The following is a 17074-nucleotide window of genomic DNA, read 5'->3' on the forward strand; positions in this document are numbered from 1 at the left end:
CTTGCAACTTGACTAATTTGGAAGGGTAAATAGGGATGTAGTACTTCCGGTGAACCAAATCTCCAACTTTGAGAGCTTTTGGATGACCGGTGGCAGGGGCAGGGCTATCATTACCCTCCCCTCTTCTGATTGAGATTGCCTGTGAAATCGAAGACAGAAAAGTAATGATATTTGGTAACACATCCTAATATACAGAATATTGGTTAGGCAAATGGTTATCAGGATTGGCTGTAAGGAGGCGCATAGTGCGGCCTATACAGAGCTAAAAAGGAGACAGCTTTAAAAAAAAAAAAACAGATGGGGTGGCTTGAAGGAGTAACAAGGTCAGTGGCAGAGCATTGAGCCAATTTTTAATCCCATTTACTATAAGTTATCTCAATTTAGTTTTTAGTGCTCAACTAGGCCATTTCTAGTAGGTATGTAAATACACACAGAGTGGTGCGAAATACTCGGTGCAGGAATAAAAGAATTGAGGAACCCATTAAAAATTAAAACCATTGGCTGTAGTAATTCTGCAGGGAATACCAAATATGGGAATAATCTCTCTGATGCAAGGAAGCTTCTATTCATGTTTTTTTAGGAAGCATCCAAGCAGACAAGCAGGTACCTTTTTACCTTTGACAAGTATCTGCATATCTGTAAAATCAGTATAGACGTGGCCCTTGCACAGTGGGCAACTGACCAGCAGGTATGCAGCAGATGATATACTGATCTGGAATGACATCAGACAGAGAAGCTTTCTCTTGTTGTATGTTGCCAGTAATACCTATATACTGCTTAAGAAAACAGAAAAGCAAAGGAAATCAAACCTTGGCTCCCCACATTATGAACAGAAAAATGTATAGAATTAGGGAAATACAGAAATGGGTAAATTCTAAGGGAAACCCCCTCTCGTGAAATAACTAATCCAGGAAGGGTATGTATTTATATGGAAAAGACTGATATAGAGACTCCAGGTATTGTGTGTGCAGAGAAATGTGATCTGTTTGAGAGCATATACAGAGAAATAGAAACACAAAAATGAAAATATAGGTATGAAAGAACAAAACACTGCTTGTTGTGTAAACAGACAAAAAGCATTGTAACTCAAAAAGACTGTAGGTGGCACTGTATATAGAATAGACGGCCTCACATCATGCTTCAAAAGGAGGCAAACATCAGAATAAATAGAGCACAGAGGATACCAGTTACATTACTACTACTACTACTACTTAGCATTTCTATAGCGCTGCTAGGGTTACGCAGCGCTGTACAAGTTTAAACATGAGGAAGGACAGTCCCTGCTCAAGAGAGCTTACAATCTAAAGGTAACAAACTATGTAGTGAGTGTAGTATCATGAGTGGGGAAGGTGGTTAGGCGCCAAAAGCAAGGGAGAAGAGATGGGCTTTGAGTAAGGACTAGAAAATGGGCAGGGAGGGCGCATGGCGTATGGGCTCGGGAAGTATGTTCCAGGCATAAGGTGATGCGAGGCAGAAGGGGCGGAGTCTGAGCGGTTAGAACAAACCTCTGGACTGTCAGCACCTTCTCTCTCACCATCTCGACTTGTGGTATTCTTTCTTAAGTTTCTGTTATGTGGCTTTCTAACAATATGCACTTATACATCCAAATGGCACATAAACAGCTAAACCATTTAACTATGCAAACATCTCTGAAACCTGTCATAATGAAATACCATTTCTGTAAAACTTTCAGAATTACCCCAAAATGAATGGGATTCTCACATACATTAGCTTTCCTCCGCAACTTAAAACTATACTGGATATCTGGCCAAAAAGAAGGAAAACAGTTCTCAAATTTAGAAAATAAAAAAATAAGGTTGAATTGGAACAAGTGATCTCTTAAAGAGAATGTAATCAAAGAGAATACAAGAGGGCAGAAAAACAAGGGTAGGTAAGTAAAGTGGGTAATGGAGTGAGTGTAGGAGTAAAGCTGCCTACTAATTTCCATTGCTTAAGTTGTTACTGAAGACTGTAAAGTAGAAGCAAAATCTGGTGAAGAAGGGGTAAGGTGGGATGGGTCAGCAGGGGGAGTGGGTGTGTTAGGAGGAGGGGTTGTAGAAGGGGAAAGGAAGGGGGGGAGGAAGGAGGGGTGGGTGTGTTAGGAGGAGGGGTTGTAGATGGGGAAAGGGAGGGGAGAAGAAAGAGGGGTTGGAGGGTGGTGGAGGGGGGGTTGGAAGGGGGAAAGGAAGGAGGGGTTGGAGGGTGGTGGAGGGGGGGCTGGAGGGGAGAGAGGAAGGAGGAAAAAAGTATAATTGTATTGATAGCCTGAGAGATTGTGTAGTCCTGGTGATAGGAGTCTAGAGTAGTAAGTGTATCTGCCTTTTTTTGCCATCTTTTTGATGGACTCTTCTACTTAAAAAAAACATTTAGTTCACAGCCTCTCCACTGCAGGGCTCTTGGAAATGTGGTGTCAATTTTATATTTATACTTTAATTGGCTCCCTTCAGTGAAAAATCATAAATAACTGTACTTCATTCCATCTCTCTCGTCTGCAGGTGATGCTGGTGCCTTCCTTCTGAAGCTCTCAGAATTATTAGAAGGTTATTTGTGTCCTCAGACCTGGATACAGCAACTGAAGGAAGGAGACATCAGAAAAGAGGACGCAAACAGGTATGTAAGTATGCTTAGGGGTTCCCGGGCATTTCACTATTAACACTTTCATTTTGGGTGTTGGCTTCAACTTGACACTTTTCTTCACAACCTTATCTTTTACTCCCTTCTTAAATCCCTCCCTAACCATAAAAGACCTCATCCAACAAAATAGTGATGTTCATGTCTGTGTCTAGTTTGATCAGTTGCAGAATTTCATCTAACTTTTGACAAGACTCTTCTGGGAGGAGAATAGGCATATGGGCCTATTTCAGTATTTTACAGAGAGTTTGTTGAGTGTGCAAAGTTAGGGTTGTTACAGTACCGAGGGTGAATGGAGTGTGCTGGAACAGAAGGAAAGAATGGTGATGGATTTATACTAGGAGTGAAAGTAAGAGAGGAATGACTATATGTCAGTGGTAGTAGGTATCCTGGGTTTATGCCAGTGTTATCTGCAGAAAAAAGTCTGGAGAGAAGATGGAGCAACACTTAAATCCACTGAAAGTCCTGCACCATGTGGAAGATGCCTTAGCAGAGGACAGCCTGATCATAGTAGATGGCGGGGATTTTGTGGGGAGTGCTGCTTACATCCTACGGCCAAGGGGACCCCTTTCCTGGCTGGATCCAGGTAATGTGCAAAATATTCTGATTTAGCATCATTCTGAACTTCTTGAGTCTGATTCCTTTTGTACTGTTCTTATGCGTAGGAAGTCAGGTCTTCTGTCTAGTTTAGTTTACAAATTTTTCTGAATATTGAAAACCCTGTGAGTTTTTAAAAATAGGTGCAAGAAAGTATTTTTTTAGTCAATGCATAGTTAAGCCGTGCAGTTTGTTAGTGGAGGTTGTCATCAAAGCTTGTAGTGTAGCTGGGTCTAAAAATAGTATAGACAAGTTCCTGGAGAATAAAAAGGAAATATCTCTTTATAGAAAGGATGAAGGATACATGGAACAGCCTCCTAGCAGAGTTGGTGGTGATGAGTACAGTATCTGAATTCAAGAAAGTATGCAACAAACAAAGGATCTCTAAGAGAGAGGAAGGTATTTTAGAGCTTAGTAGTTGGTATGGATGGACAGATTAAATAAGCCATATGGTCTCTATTTGCCATAATTTTGTGTTTAGTAGTTTGTCATATATACTTGAGTTTCATCAACTCTTACTTTCCAGAAGGGAGCAAAATGAAATGGATCTGTTGGGTATTTAAATGATTTGATGTCTACTGTCATAAGTAGGATGCTAGGCTTCATGAGCCATTGGAATGACTCGGCATATCACATTTTATATTCTCAAATAACATTGTTGCTCTTACCTTCTACTTGCCTAGTAGAAGCACCAGTCTCTTACAACATCCAATTCCTCATTAAAGGTACCTTAAAGAAACTTCTCTGCTGTAGGCACCTCTACACCTTGAAAGAGGGTATGGCACTGTTCAGCAAGGGAAGTCATACTGAGAGTAGGTGCACTGTTCGTTCTGTGGTGGGAATAGAATTGGCCTAGAAAGAATTAGTCTAGAGATGATTAGTAGATGTTTTAGAAGCAGTGCCAATCTCTACCTTTTCCTTACAATGTTTCTTTTAATTGTTATTTTTATTGTTGGACCTACTTGAGGAGGGGGATGTTGCAGTAATCTCCCTACCCTAGAGCAAGTCACTCCATTTTACATAGATGCATACACAAAGTTAGCTTTATTGTCAATTAAGTTAGAATACAAGGGTGTAGTTAGCTGTAATGAGGAAAGGCTAACTATATCAAATATACCTTCTTTTTCCAGGAGCCTTTGGAACCCTAGGCGTCGGAGGTGGATTTGCACTTGGAGCCAAACTCTGCAGGCCAGAGTCAGAGGTGAGTCTTCCGAGCAGAGAGCTGAGAAAGCCATGGTGCTTTCCATCTCTGTTCAGGAAAGTATTTTCACTGTACAAAGTGTGGTTGTATTGTGCAACCAGGACAGACTTGCTCCTTGTCTGACTACTTAAGAAAGTTAAAATAATGTCACCTGTAAAGTGTCTCGCAAGATGAAAGAATCTGTCATATCCAGCCACCTAAACTGAGTTGGCTCATCTGTCCAAGTACTTGAAGGTAAGTTAGACTATTTCAGCTTCTTGGCACACAATGGAAGCTCTACAGAGCCAGGATCTCAAGATACTTTTGGATCCAGTGGTTGCCATTTTCTGTTCTTTGTATAGAAGAACTTCCATGTGAAAGAACAAACGAAATAGGAAGCAACACTTAATGAAGCAACACTGATGACTATACTGAACAAATTTAAATGCCATAGCATTGAATATTGACTCTTTGAAGTCTAAACCAAGAGGGCAGGCATATATGAATAGTGTGCATATATGTATCTCTTTTCACCTTCATGTATGTGTGTCTTCAGTTCCTTCCCCCATGAATTTCCTCCTCCTGCTCTGCACCTCACAGATTATGGTCTCTATTGTATCATACTCCTCTCTCTCCCAGGTGGAATTCTTCCATGGGTCCCTGTCCCCTCCTCCCGTGCTGTCAGAAGCTGCTCTCTTTTCTGATCACCATCCATTGACCTTCCAAGAGGGCTGTTCTCTTCCCTGCACCAATACCATAGGGTCTGCATTTTTGTGGATCACCTTGTACTGCCATGGGCTATTCAGGGAAATACATCCCTCCAAAGTTAATCTACTTCTGCGAATTCTGCATCCTTCTGTAGATCACAACTCCTGATGGCTCTTTCAGAGGTCGCATCACTAGTCTTTCAAGTGGGCCAGCAAACCTCCATGGATAGTGAACTTCAACATGGTTATGCCCTCACACTAACTTTCCTGTCTTCATAACTCTGTTCTGGATTAAACTCCTGCAGGCCCTGTCTCAAGTCATTCCCAATAGCTGCATTATCCATAGGCTATATCCTTTACATGTTACAGTACTAATGCTCCCATCTCATACAATCCCATGGACAGACACTTCTGTAGTCTGTGCTGTTCTATGAATCACTTTCATCTTCTGGATCATGCTTTGTCATGGGTCACACATTTTGTCATATGTGATGATGTGTGCCTTTTGTTTTTTGTGTATCGAAAAATTTTCTTTGTTCAGTGACATGTGTGTCTATGCTTGTATATATAGATATAGATATATTTAGACAGCCATGACTACTACTGGCTCTATTCAGCCACTATCTATATAAGCACATGGTTTAAGTTTGGACAGGTTTTTTACTGGCCTAAACTTATCAGCATAACTATGTAGATAGCAGCAAAATATTGCCAACAGTCTATAGAGTTTAATTCTAGGGCAGAGCATTGGCATTTCACCTATCTGGATAGTGCTAAGGTGGTCTGTAAGAATGCTCAGCAACACTATCAGGATAGTACCACTAAATATATAGGCAGGGCACTTATTCGTATAATGGCTGCCAATATACAAATGTGCTTTTTTAAAATCTGGCCACACGAGGATAATTTTATAACAGGACACCTAGGTCATAACGCCAAGTAGGTATGTATTAGTCTATTTTAAAAAGAAATGTAGACAGCTAGGTGACTTTATAAAAAGTAATGAGGTATGGTAGCCGTGTTAGTCCACTCTTAAAGGTTATCAATAGAAATCAAACAAAATAAAACATGGAAAAGAAAATAAGATGATACCTTTTTTATTGGACATAACTTAATACATTTCGATTAGCTTTCGAAGGTTGCCCTTCTTCGTCAGATCGGAAATAAGCAAATGTGTTAGCAGATAGTATATATCAGACTGTCAAAGTAATGCTTTGATGTTTCTCTTATATATACTACCTGCTAACATATTTGCTTATTTCTGATCTGACGAAGAAGGGCAACCTTCGAAAGCTAATCAAGAAATGTATTAAGTTATGTCCAATTAAAAAGGTATCATCTTATTTTCTTTTCCATGTTTGATTTCTATTGATAACCTAAAAAGTAATGCAAAGGCAGCTGAAATCACAGCTAAAATGTGGCTGCATATATTTACACCTGCTTGAGAGCTGGTGTGAATGTACGTGGCTGAAGTTCACAGAATATTCATATTTTGTAACTTTGCACTTCACCCAGACTTCTTCCCCAAAGAAGCCTACACATGTGGCATTACAAATATGCACACTTGCTTATCATAGCATGTATGTCTACGCATGGGTAATTTTAAAGAAGCATATTTTATGTTTCATTTATATTATGTTCATAATTGCCGTAAGAAATTACTTCCTCTTTGCCCCCTCCCATGGAAAGCTCCCACACAAGGTTGCATCTGCTCTGAGGCTTATACAGATCTACTAGTTTCCTTTTTGGCCTACCAGACCAGTCCAGATTCATGGGGTATGTCCTCTTACTAGCAGGTGAAGACTGACAAACTCTGATGTCATACCATAAGACCCCTGTTCAGCTCCTGACACTCAACATTTCTCAGTCTCCAGCAGATGGTAGGTCTGGTTCCTGTGCAGCCTGGAGTGGTCTGGAGAATTAAGCCTTTACTTCTTGGGGCTTTAAAAAAATAATAGAGCAAGGGATTTGATATACCGCCTTTCTGTGGTCACAATCAAAACAGTTTACATACATTATATACAATGGAGGGTTAGGTGACTTGCTAAGAGTCACAAGGAGCTGTAGTCGGAATTGAACCCTGTTCCCCTGGTTCTCAGGCCACTGCACTAACCATTAGGCTACTCCTCCACTCCACAGAAAAGCAGCAAAAGAATAAATAAAGGAGCAAGAACCTAAATATTCTGTGTACAGAAGGTGCTTGTTTGTAGCCAGTGCCAAGCTCCAGGGGTGCTTCTTCTGGGGAGTCCCCAGGTCTCTCCCCCTCCTCCTCCAACCACTTGGCAAAGCCCTATAAAGAGATGACAGCAAGTTGTGCTTCTTGCAGAGCTAGTTTGTGTCTCACCCCTTATTGTGGAGTACCCAGAATTAGCCTCTCCTGTGCAGTGTAGCTGAGTTATGATCTTACATTGCTGGGTGGAGGAGACTGATTATCTGTGGAAGAGGGTTTTTTTCCAGCACCATTGTCTTTCTTCCTGGGCTGTCCCAGCAGGAACTGATCATGTTTATGAAACTCATGGTGTGAATTTGGCTGAGGCAGTCAGAGAGAGAGATGAGCTCCTGATGTTGCAGGGGGAGGGTCAGGAGATGGAACCTAGGTAGTGGTTGGGGATGAATCTGACCTGGAAGACAATTTTCACCCAAGTTTATTTTTTGTTTGAAGAAGGGCTTGGGGCAGGTACCTTGAATAATCTGAACCTGCCAAGACCTCCCAAGGGTACCCCTAGTTTACCTAAATGGCCTAGGTTAATTTCTCTTGACCTGGGGATGATGCGGCCTCAGTGGGTTTCCTGTCATGTACAGGTGCTGAAGATGAGCTGCTGTTAGAGAATCAGTTTTTGGAAGAGGAGGTGGAAGTCTCCCTGGGAGAAGATCCCAAGGTTGTTTGCATTTATTATCAATATGAATTGGAGGCCCTATTCACAGGAGTCATCTGTCTTAAAAATGTATGTGGTGCATCCTTTTCCCATTACTGCCCATGAACTGCTGGTGGTGTGTATCAAAAATTCCACTATAGCTTTCCCTATTGTCCTAGAGGTTACAGATATTATTTTGGTGGAGTGGGATGTTCCATGGCCAAACTTTAATCAAGTTTGAGAAGGACAAGGAAAAATGTTGACTGTCCAAGCTGAATGCTGTGGTTTTGGTAGTTATTAAATAATCCACAATCTCAGTAGAGGGTGATATAGCCTTGAAAGTTCCCTTGAACCATAGAATGTACACTCCTTTGTCAGATACATGTGTGATGTAGGGGTTAGGGCTGTGTGCCTTGAACGCAGAGGATGTATGTTTGTTTCCCATTGTGGGTGTTTGGGGTTACTGTTTTATTTCCCCTGCCATAGCGGCTGCAATGTGCTAGGTAGGTGTGTGTGACACTTTTCTATTGTTCGCTGGAGGATGCTGTCCAATGGGCTTCCCCCCCCCCCCCCTTCTCCCTTCCTTTCCTTGTCATCTCATAGGTTAGGGGTTGGCTGCAACACGTTCTAGTAGATATGGGGGCTTTGGGCACATTGTAATGAGGGTAGCTCATACTCGGGCCTTGATCATGGACAGAGCTGTTATAAGGGTGCTATGCCTGTGGTACTTACGTCGGGCCCTGAGGTGGATTAGGGCAGGGTCCTCTCTGTGGGTACTGTGGATACTGACGTTTCTGCAGAACACAAGTTGATGGAGGTAGGGTTCAGGTGTTGTTTTTTTTTACAACATGTGCAATGCTCTTCACATAGCCTGTGAAGGATGGCAACAGCTAGATTTGAGGGGGGGTATACATTACACAGGCACAGGTGCTGTGGAAGCTGAGATGTCCACGGGGACAGAGGATAGCATGGTAGCCTTTCTGTGGAGCATGTGCACTGTTGTTGGAAGATGAGGATGGGCAGTGGGGTAAAGCAGGTATGCCTTTGGGTAGCTCAGTATACTGTAGTGAGCTGCTGTCAACGTCCCCATCAGTATGTAGGCATGGGGCAGGATGCTGGGGGGGGAGGGGATCCAAATGTGTGCAGCCCCATCATTACTTTTCATTGGATATGCTGTACATTCTGATTTCAGCAATGTTTTGTTGTTCTTTCTTATGAAAAATCAATAACATATATTGCAACAGCAAAAGGACTTTACTGTATGTGACCCTGCTTATGTATGATGCTTGCACATGAGTGGTGCTGTGATCCTGGGGGGCAGTGCTTCACACTCAACTTTGCCAGGGTGCCTCTGATGGATTTCCATGCTCTCGTGGAGATATTTTTTTAGGGGGGGAGGGCAGGTGCTGGTGGTGTTTAAAAATTTCTCAGGAGCGCTGTCTCTGACACACTGAAATTGGGTTGCGTTCTGCCATGAGCAGAGGTATATATGCACATTTTGCACATAGAGGAAACAGTCTGCCGTTGCCACAGACGTTTTCTCGATGCAGGGACTAGTACTGCCATTGCACATTTTGCATAGTGTATTTTCGATAGGTGGAAACAGTTATCTCTGAATTTCTATGACTTTTGTAGTGCATCCTCTTTCTAAACTTTTTTTTTTCTGTATTTTCAAATATCGGGAAAACATTTAGTTCTTTCTGCCATTATGGACTTGGTGTTTTTAGACGTTTACTGATAAATGTTTATTTCACCATGTGAGCATCATATCGAATGCCCCTCCACATATCTGAAGCAGATTTCTTCCAGAAAAAATTGTAGACCAGTGTTATTGATGGAACTTAATAAATTATTTTTTTCTTTTTTTTAGGTTTGGATCATTTACGGTGATGGCTCCCTAGGATACAGCATTGCTGAGTTTGACACCTTCACCCGTCACAAGGTGATCATCTGTGAAGCCATTTTCAAAACCATTACTTATGTTAATATTTATTTATAAAAGTTTTATATACCATTTTTCTTTTCTTTTTTTTGTATATCTCTTTATTGGTGCATGAAGCCAGACACAATCTCATACAATATTTGCAGAACACTATATTAGCATTAGTACTGCAATCACTTTTAAAGGTAACAGAAAACATAATAACACTGACTTTCGTGACTTTTTTCCCCATTAACTCCCGTGCCCCCTTAAAGTTACCCCCCTGGACCCTCCCTTTGCCCTCCCACCCTCCCCGTGTTTCCTATTGTCTATACCATGCTTATCCTGGATTCTCTAAGTCAAGGCTTGTCGTGAAAACAAGGAAAGCACCCTCCCCCTCAAATCTCGATACTGACGCTTTCCCAAAGAGACACAAAATTTGTGCGCTGTGATTACCCAGTTAGCCATCTCAATCATACAGGTCTTTCACACATCCAGTGCCGGAGGCTCTGCATCAATCCAAACTCGCAAGATACATTTCTTAATTAGTACCATTGCCAGCAATACGAATTTGCACTGCCTAGCCCCCAGTCCCTGTTCTCTCAGTGAGTCCCCACATCACAGCATAGTGACTGAATATTTCCATTCCACTGATCTCCGTAATATATCCTCAATGTACCATTTTTCTAAAGTGTATTCAAAAAACCATATGCACTGTTCCACTGCAAATTTAGTTTTAGCCACCCATGGGCATCTTTGTCAGAGAAAGAAAGTAACACACTCACAGATTGCATTTTCAGATCTATGTGCTTTATTTTCCTTGAAAAATGTACCACACAAAAAGCAGGTTCAGATCTTACCCACAGCCAGTTTCAAAAATACCTACGCTTAACCTTTGAAAGTTGGTGAAATTTGAAAATTGCCTTGTTGGAGGCTCAGTATTTGTGCATGTTACCTTGAAGAGCACAGGGTAGTGATTTCATCCTCCTTTCTCTCGCCATATATTTTTCCTTTTTTTTCTATTATTATTCTCTCTTCCTATTTATTTATTTCATTCCTTCTTTCTCCAATTCTTATTCTTCTCTGGTTTTGCTCTCGCTCTTCCTTGCACCTGCCTTTTTTCCATCTCTCCTATTTATCCCCTTCTGTCCAATTCCTTCTAAATTTTCCTCCTCTACCCTGCCTTTTCTCTCATCTCTGGTAGGGGAGGGTGGGTAATATCTCCAGATGGTTTAATTTTGCACATATTGTGATAGTAATGAAACTCACTCTTAAGCCATGGTATGCAGAGTATGATCTCAGTCTCTCACATTTAATGCTGATTCTTGCTGTAATACATGTATTGTGCCAAGGAGAGCTTGCTACTTGCAATCCTTGGTGGTCCAGCGGAGGCAATCGGGACTGCCACAACCTCTTGTAGCAGCTTGCGGTATTAACAGCAATTTTTCTGAAGCAGGCGCAAGCGGACTTTACTCTTGCCCTGATCTAAGTAGCCTGGGGGGGGGGGGGGGGGTATTCTACATGGAAGAGGGGTAGGAGAGGGGAAGGGGTGGGGGCTTAGTATCACCAGGGAGGAGGTATGGGAAGGGGAAGGAAGGGGGGATGATCTGGACCTGAGTGGGAGGGGGGTATTGAGATGGCTCAGCAATTGTTTTTGTTATTTAGGTCCTAGCCGATATTTAGCCAGGACCCACATAAGCTCCAGTGTTCAGATCATATATTACTAGTAAAAAAAAGGCCCGTTTCGCACACAAATGAAACGGGCGCTAGCAAGGTTATCATGTAATGGCGATTATGTTTTTAAGGGAACCGTTAGGAGAAATGTTCTGTCATGATAAGTAATAATTGGGAAGGGTGTATAATGAGTAATATGCTCCAGGGGTATGAGATACAGATTGAGGGCGGGAACAGAGGCAGAGCTGGGAGAGAAGGGAAGGCAGGCTGAAGCGCTGAGCCTGCTTGCCTTTCACTGCTGCCGCTGGACCCCGATGTAAGATGATGACTTTTAAATTCTGGGCGGCACGCAGGAAGGTGAGGGGCAGGCAGAGGATTGGGAGAAGAGGGCGGGCAGCGCAGGTTGGGGTAGCAGCTCGGAGGAGAGGGAGGGAGGGGGCTCGGAGGAGGGGGGCTGGGAACTTGGGCGCCTATGCATGGGGTTTATTGCACCAAAGAAACCTTCTCAGCACTTGTTCTATTATCCTATATAATAACTTGCACCTCCAACGTTCTCTGGCTGGCTGGCACTGGCTTCCTTTCCCTCTCACTGTTCCGCCCTCTGGCATCATTACTTTTTGACGCGAGGGCGGGGCAATGAGTGGTTATGGATGTTACGAACCCAGGCATCCAGACGTAGAACGTTGGAGGTGCAAATTATTATATAGGATTAGCCCCAAATATTTACTTATTCTGGATTTGTGCACGTAATTTAATTACAAGCTGATCAACACCGATAATTGCCACTAGTTGGCATTAATTAGAGTTTATGCACACAACTTGCTAAGCATATTCTGTAAAGTGGTGCATGCAAATTCTAATGTGCACTGCCAAAAAGGGGCGTGGAATGAGTGGGCCATGAGCGTTCCAAAATTCTATGTGCAGGATTATAGATTACACCTGCTCCGCACGTAACTTATGCGTCAGTATTTACACCAAGTTTTACTTAGCATAAATGGATGTACCTAGAGTTAGGCGCAGTCATGGCCTCTAGGAGTGTTCTATAACCTGTGCCTAAATCTAGGCACGGTTTATAGAATACCTAGGCAGAAGTATTTTCGGTGCTGATTTTTCAGGTGCCATATATAGAATCTAGTCCCATAGGTCCATTTTTACTAGTATTTACTGTGAACTATCTCCCTGGACTACAGCTACAAATCTTTCATCCTTAGGTTCAGTTCACCTTTCTTTAACCATTCATGTTTATGGTTTTGATCCATTTATGGTTCCTGAAGTAACACTATGAGGGCAATTCTATAACTGGTTGCCTCGAGGTAGGCGTACGGATGCTAAGCACTAATTCTATAAGGGCATCTGTGTGCCAAGATGACATTGACATTAGGCACGAACAGTTACGCCAAGTATGCAGGTATAAATGTTCACACCGAAGTGTTCCATGATATGCACATAATATATATAATTCTATAAATTATGCATATAGACATGCCCATGCCCCTCTCATATTCCATCCATATGTACCCTTTGCAGTTACACATTGATGCACCTTAAGCACTATTTTATTGGATAGCATTTAGTGCATGTATGCATATAAGTATCAAGTATCTTGGCACTTACCCAGCAGTTATAAACTTGCCCTTTTTGTATTTCCTATTCTATTTGTGCCTTTGCCACTTGTTGTTTTTTTTTTTTTTAATCTTTAAAAAAAATTTTATTATTATACTTTTAACATCCTTCATACAAAACTTTTTCCAATTATGACAATAGCATGGGCAAATGATGTATGAATTACAAAACCACAACACAAATACATCCTGTACATTTGCCTCGACTTTAGTCTTCTTAACCTTTCTCATTAATATATAACCATATTGAACTGCTGAAATTTTTATTATTTATTTACCCCCTCCCACTCTCCTCCGACACTTCAAACTCCTCAACACCCTAAGATTTCCCTGTGGTTCCTTCAGGACGACCTCCCCTACCTCCCCCCATCAACACATATCCCCTCAATTCACATCCTCTCCTTTTCAAATGTGAGCCAGACATTGTTAGAACTTGTCCCACTCCCTCTTACGTTGTAAAAACCCTTCTCCGAGGACAAGCAGGCTGCTTGTTCTCACATGTGGGTCGGCGTCCATGGCGGCCCAGGAACGACAAATTCTTGCACAGCAAAATTTAAAAAAAGTTTTGCCAGAGCCTTCTGGCACGCACACCGCGCATGCGCGGATGACTTCCCACTCATCGCGTGAGCATTCCGCTCAGTTTTTTCTTGTCCGTGGTGAGGTGAAGAGGTTTTTCCCTGTTCACTTCGCTGGCCCAGGAAAGAGAGTCTTTTGACAATTTGTTTATATTTCTTGTCTTTTATTGTTATTCATTCTTTTTTTTTTTTTTACTGTATTTTGTCTTAGTTTTGGCCACTTTCTAAGTTTTCTTTCTTTTCAACGCAGCCGGCCTTAGGCCGCGCGGTCGAGTTTTTCCCCTTTTGTGCCTTTACTTTTTTGGCACGATCGCATCGTTTAATTTCGGCAAAGCCATTTTTCCTTCCATGTCATCGAAGACACCCAGCGGCTTCAAACGTGCTCAGTGCAACCGGACCATCTCGGATACCGATACCCACGCTTGGTGTATCCAGTGCCTTGGGCCCTGACCATAACCCAGCCGCTTGCAGTCTGTGTCTTCGCATGAAGAAATGGACCCAAGCGTCTCGAGAAGCCCAATGAGAGAAGCTTTTTGGAGCTTGGTCCGGTCCATCAACATCGGTACCGAAGTCGGCGGCATCGACATCGAGGGACGCATTGGTGTCAGGAGCGAAGGTAATGGCTGCGGAGCAACCAACTCGTGCTGGGAGCAGTGAGGCATCGAGTGGGTCTCCACTCCATGTAGCAATCTCCAACAGTCTACCATTTCTAAAACCTGTACAAACTGCAATAATGTTTTGCGATTGGGACCACTATAATGCCCGCCCCCAGTCAAGTGATCTAGGCGAGCATCAGGGGCCACATTGAAATCGCTTCCCATCACCACTTGTCCCCTAACAGCCCTGAAAAAATGATGGCTGACCCACATTCGGGACATATAAATTAATCAATGTACGCTCTTGACCTTGCAGAAAGCCACACAGAGCTACACATCTACCACATGAGTCACGAAACTCCTTTTGTATATGATACCTGCAATTTTGCCTAAGTAGAATGGCCACTTCCCTATCCCCTGATGGATGAAGGGCTTCCGATGCAACTTATGAGTCTAAAATGTGTTTCTTGCAGGAATACCACATCCCACTTCAGTCTAGTCAGTTCCTTAAAAACCATACTTCGCTTGCCCAGATTATTTAAGCCTTACATTCCAAGTCCCCACCATTAATGATTCCCCATTCCCACCCCCCTGCCCTACCCCCTTCCCACCAAAATTGCCCATAGAAACAGACCCCTTCCCCTCCCCTCAAATCTGCTGATCACTTCCACAGTAGATCAGCCATCCCCAGAGGAATAAACTCACTCTCCAGGAGGCTTGTACCTCCACCAACTAAATTCCTGAGGTACCTCCAATACAAATACCACCTTGCATCTCCTCCCCCACTTGTATCCTCCATTTTCCCCCCATGTCAATCCATACACACTCCCATGCATCTCGCAACACTCATCGCACCCTTATAAAAACCCATTTGAATCTCAAAATAACCAATAAAATTTTGACATTCCCCATATTGTCAAAAACATCCCCTGCACTCCAGAGCCCAACACATATTCATCCCCCCCCCCCCCGCCAAAAAAAAAAACCAAACAAAACCATTGTCAAAATGATAAACAGCAATATTCAATTCGACCTTCAGTTGCAAGATTTCTTCCCTCAGCCAACAGCATGCTGCCATACTGAGTCTGCTCTGGGTTCCACAAATGACCCAGCCTGCTTAGCTTGTTCAGGGACCTCTGTGCACCCCAGAGACCGTATTCCTGTCCATGCTTCCTCTGGCGTCTTCACGTTCCTTGATTTTCCTTCCATTGTAAGCCACACCGCAAATGGGAACAGCCACCTGTATCGAATCCCTCAAGACCTCATAAACTCGGTAACCTCGCGAAAGGACCTGCATTTCTGGAGAGTAGACCATTCCAAGTCTTGATGTACCCCTATCTTACAATTTTTCCAGAGAATTTCCTTCTACTGATGTGCTTTGGCTAGAATCCGCTCCTTAATCGGATACTTTGCAAAACATACTACAATATCTCTTGGGGTAGAATCTCGTTGAGCAGGGCCGTGCCTAGGGTCTCTGGCGCCCCCCTGCAGACTATCAATTGGCGCCCCCCCCCCCGTGAAAATGATCACGCCCCCCCCCCCCATGAAAATGATCGCTCACCACTTGCCACACTGAAAGGAATTGTCAGCAATATTCTTAGAAACAAATTGGTATACATTGCAAAATAAGATAGCAGATGTAAATTCTCAAAGTGGACATATTCCAAATGCTAAAATGAAAATAAAATGATTTTTTTCTACCTTTGTTGTCTGGTGACTTTCTTTTTTCAATCATGCTGGTCCAGTATCTGATTCTGCTGCTATCTGTCCTCTTAACTCCATTTCCAGGGCTTCCTTTCCATTTATTTCTTTACTTTTCTCCTTTCTTCTTCATTTCTTGCTCTATATCCATTTCCAGCAATTTCTCCTCTCTCCCTGGGTCCTGCCCTCCCATCCATGTCCATTCTTGTCCCTCTCTGCCCTTCCCTCCTCCATCCATAGCCAGCAATCCTCCTCTCTCCCCTCCCCTCCATTTCCAGCAATTTGTCCTCTCCCTGGGCCCCCATGTCCATCCTTGTCCCTCTCTGCCCTTCCCTCCTCCATCCATAGCCAGCAATCCTCTCTCCCCTCCCCTTCCAGCAATTTGTCCTCTCCCTGGGCCCTGCCCTCCCATCGATGCCTCTCTGCCCTCCCATCCATGCCTCTCTGCCCTTCCCTCCGCGCCCTGGGGCCTTTAAATCTTTTACTTCTGGTCGCAGCAGCGTCAGTGAAAGCGGAGCGCTGCCGACATCTCCCTTCCCTTTGCGCTCTTGGTTCCCTCAGTGTCCGCCTTCTTCTGACGTCAGAAGAAGGCGGGACACTGAGGGAACCAACGAGTGCAAGGGAAGGGAGACGTCGGCAGCAGTGGCGTAGCTAGGGTAGTTGACACCCGGGGCCGGTCATTTTTTTAACACCCCCCCCCCCCCAAATCCAGTACTAGGCATACCGAGAATACAAAACACGACCTATAGAGCAATTTTACCATACCATAAGCAGTCGTTTCTATGAGTCACACAAGGAAAAGGAAAGCATCTTAAGCACTACAGTGAGCACTAGAACATCAATTCACCTATTGTAAAACGAAACCAGACAGAATAGTACAGATCGTCGATCCTGCACAGTCAATGCCAACTGAAAGCCATGTCTTTTTCACAAACACAGATACACCCTAATCCACTATTGAATAAGTAATCATAAACTTTCTATTTAGACAAAAATTAAACTGAACCCCCAATGC

The 17074-nt window shown here is 43.1% G+C and overlaps 1 protein-coding gene across 4 annotated transcripts in view; it reads left to right on the top strand.

The window, feature by feature from the left end:
- LOC115457896 (acetolactate synthase-like protein) overlaps positions 1-17074 on the top strand; it is a 226003-nt gene that overhangs the window by 170206 nt on the left and 38723 nt on the right. For all 4 annotated transcript variants that reach the window (XM_030187572.1, XM_030187574.1, XM_030187573.1 and 1 more), the window contains 4 exons: positions 2496-2610; positions 3048-3217; positions 4359-4429; positions 9841-9912. In XM_030187572.1, the coding sequence (XP_030043432.1) occupies positions 2496-2610; positions 3048-3217; positions 4359-4429; positions 9841-9912 (428 nt within the window). The remainder of the gene's footprint in view (positions 1-2495; positions 2611-3047; positions 3218-4358; positions 4430-9840; positions 9913-17074) is intronic.

The sequence above is a fragment of the Microcaecilia unicolor genome, chromosome 14 (assembly GCF_901765095.1).
Source record: "Microcaecilia unicolor chromosome 14, aMicUni1.1, whole genome shotgun sequence".
NCBI classification, from domain to species: Eukaryota; Metazoa; Chordata; class Amphibia; order Gymnophiona; family Siphonopidae; genus Microcaecilia; species Microcaecilia unicolor.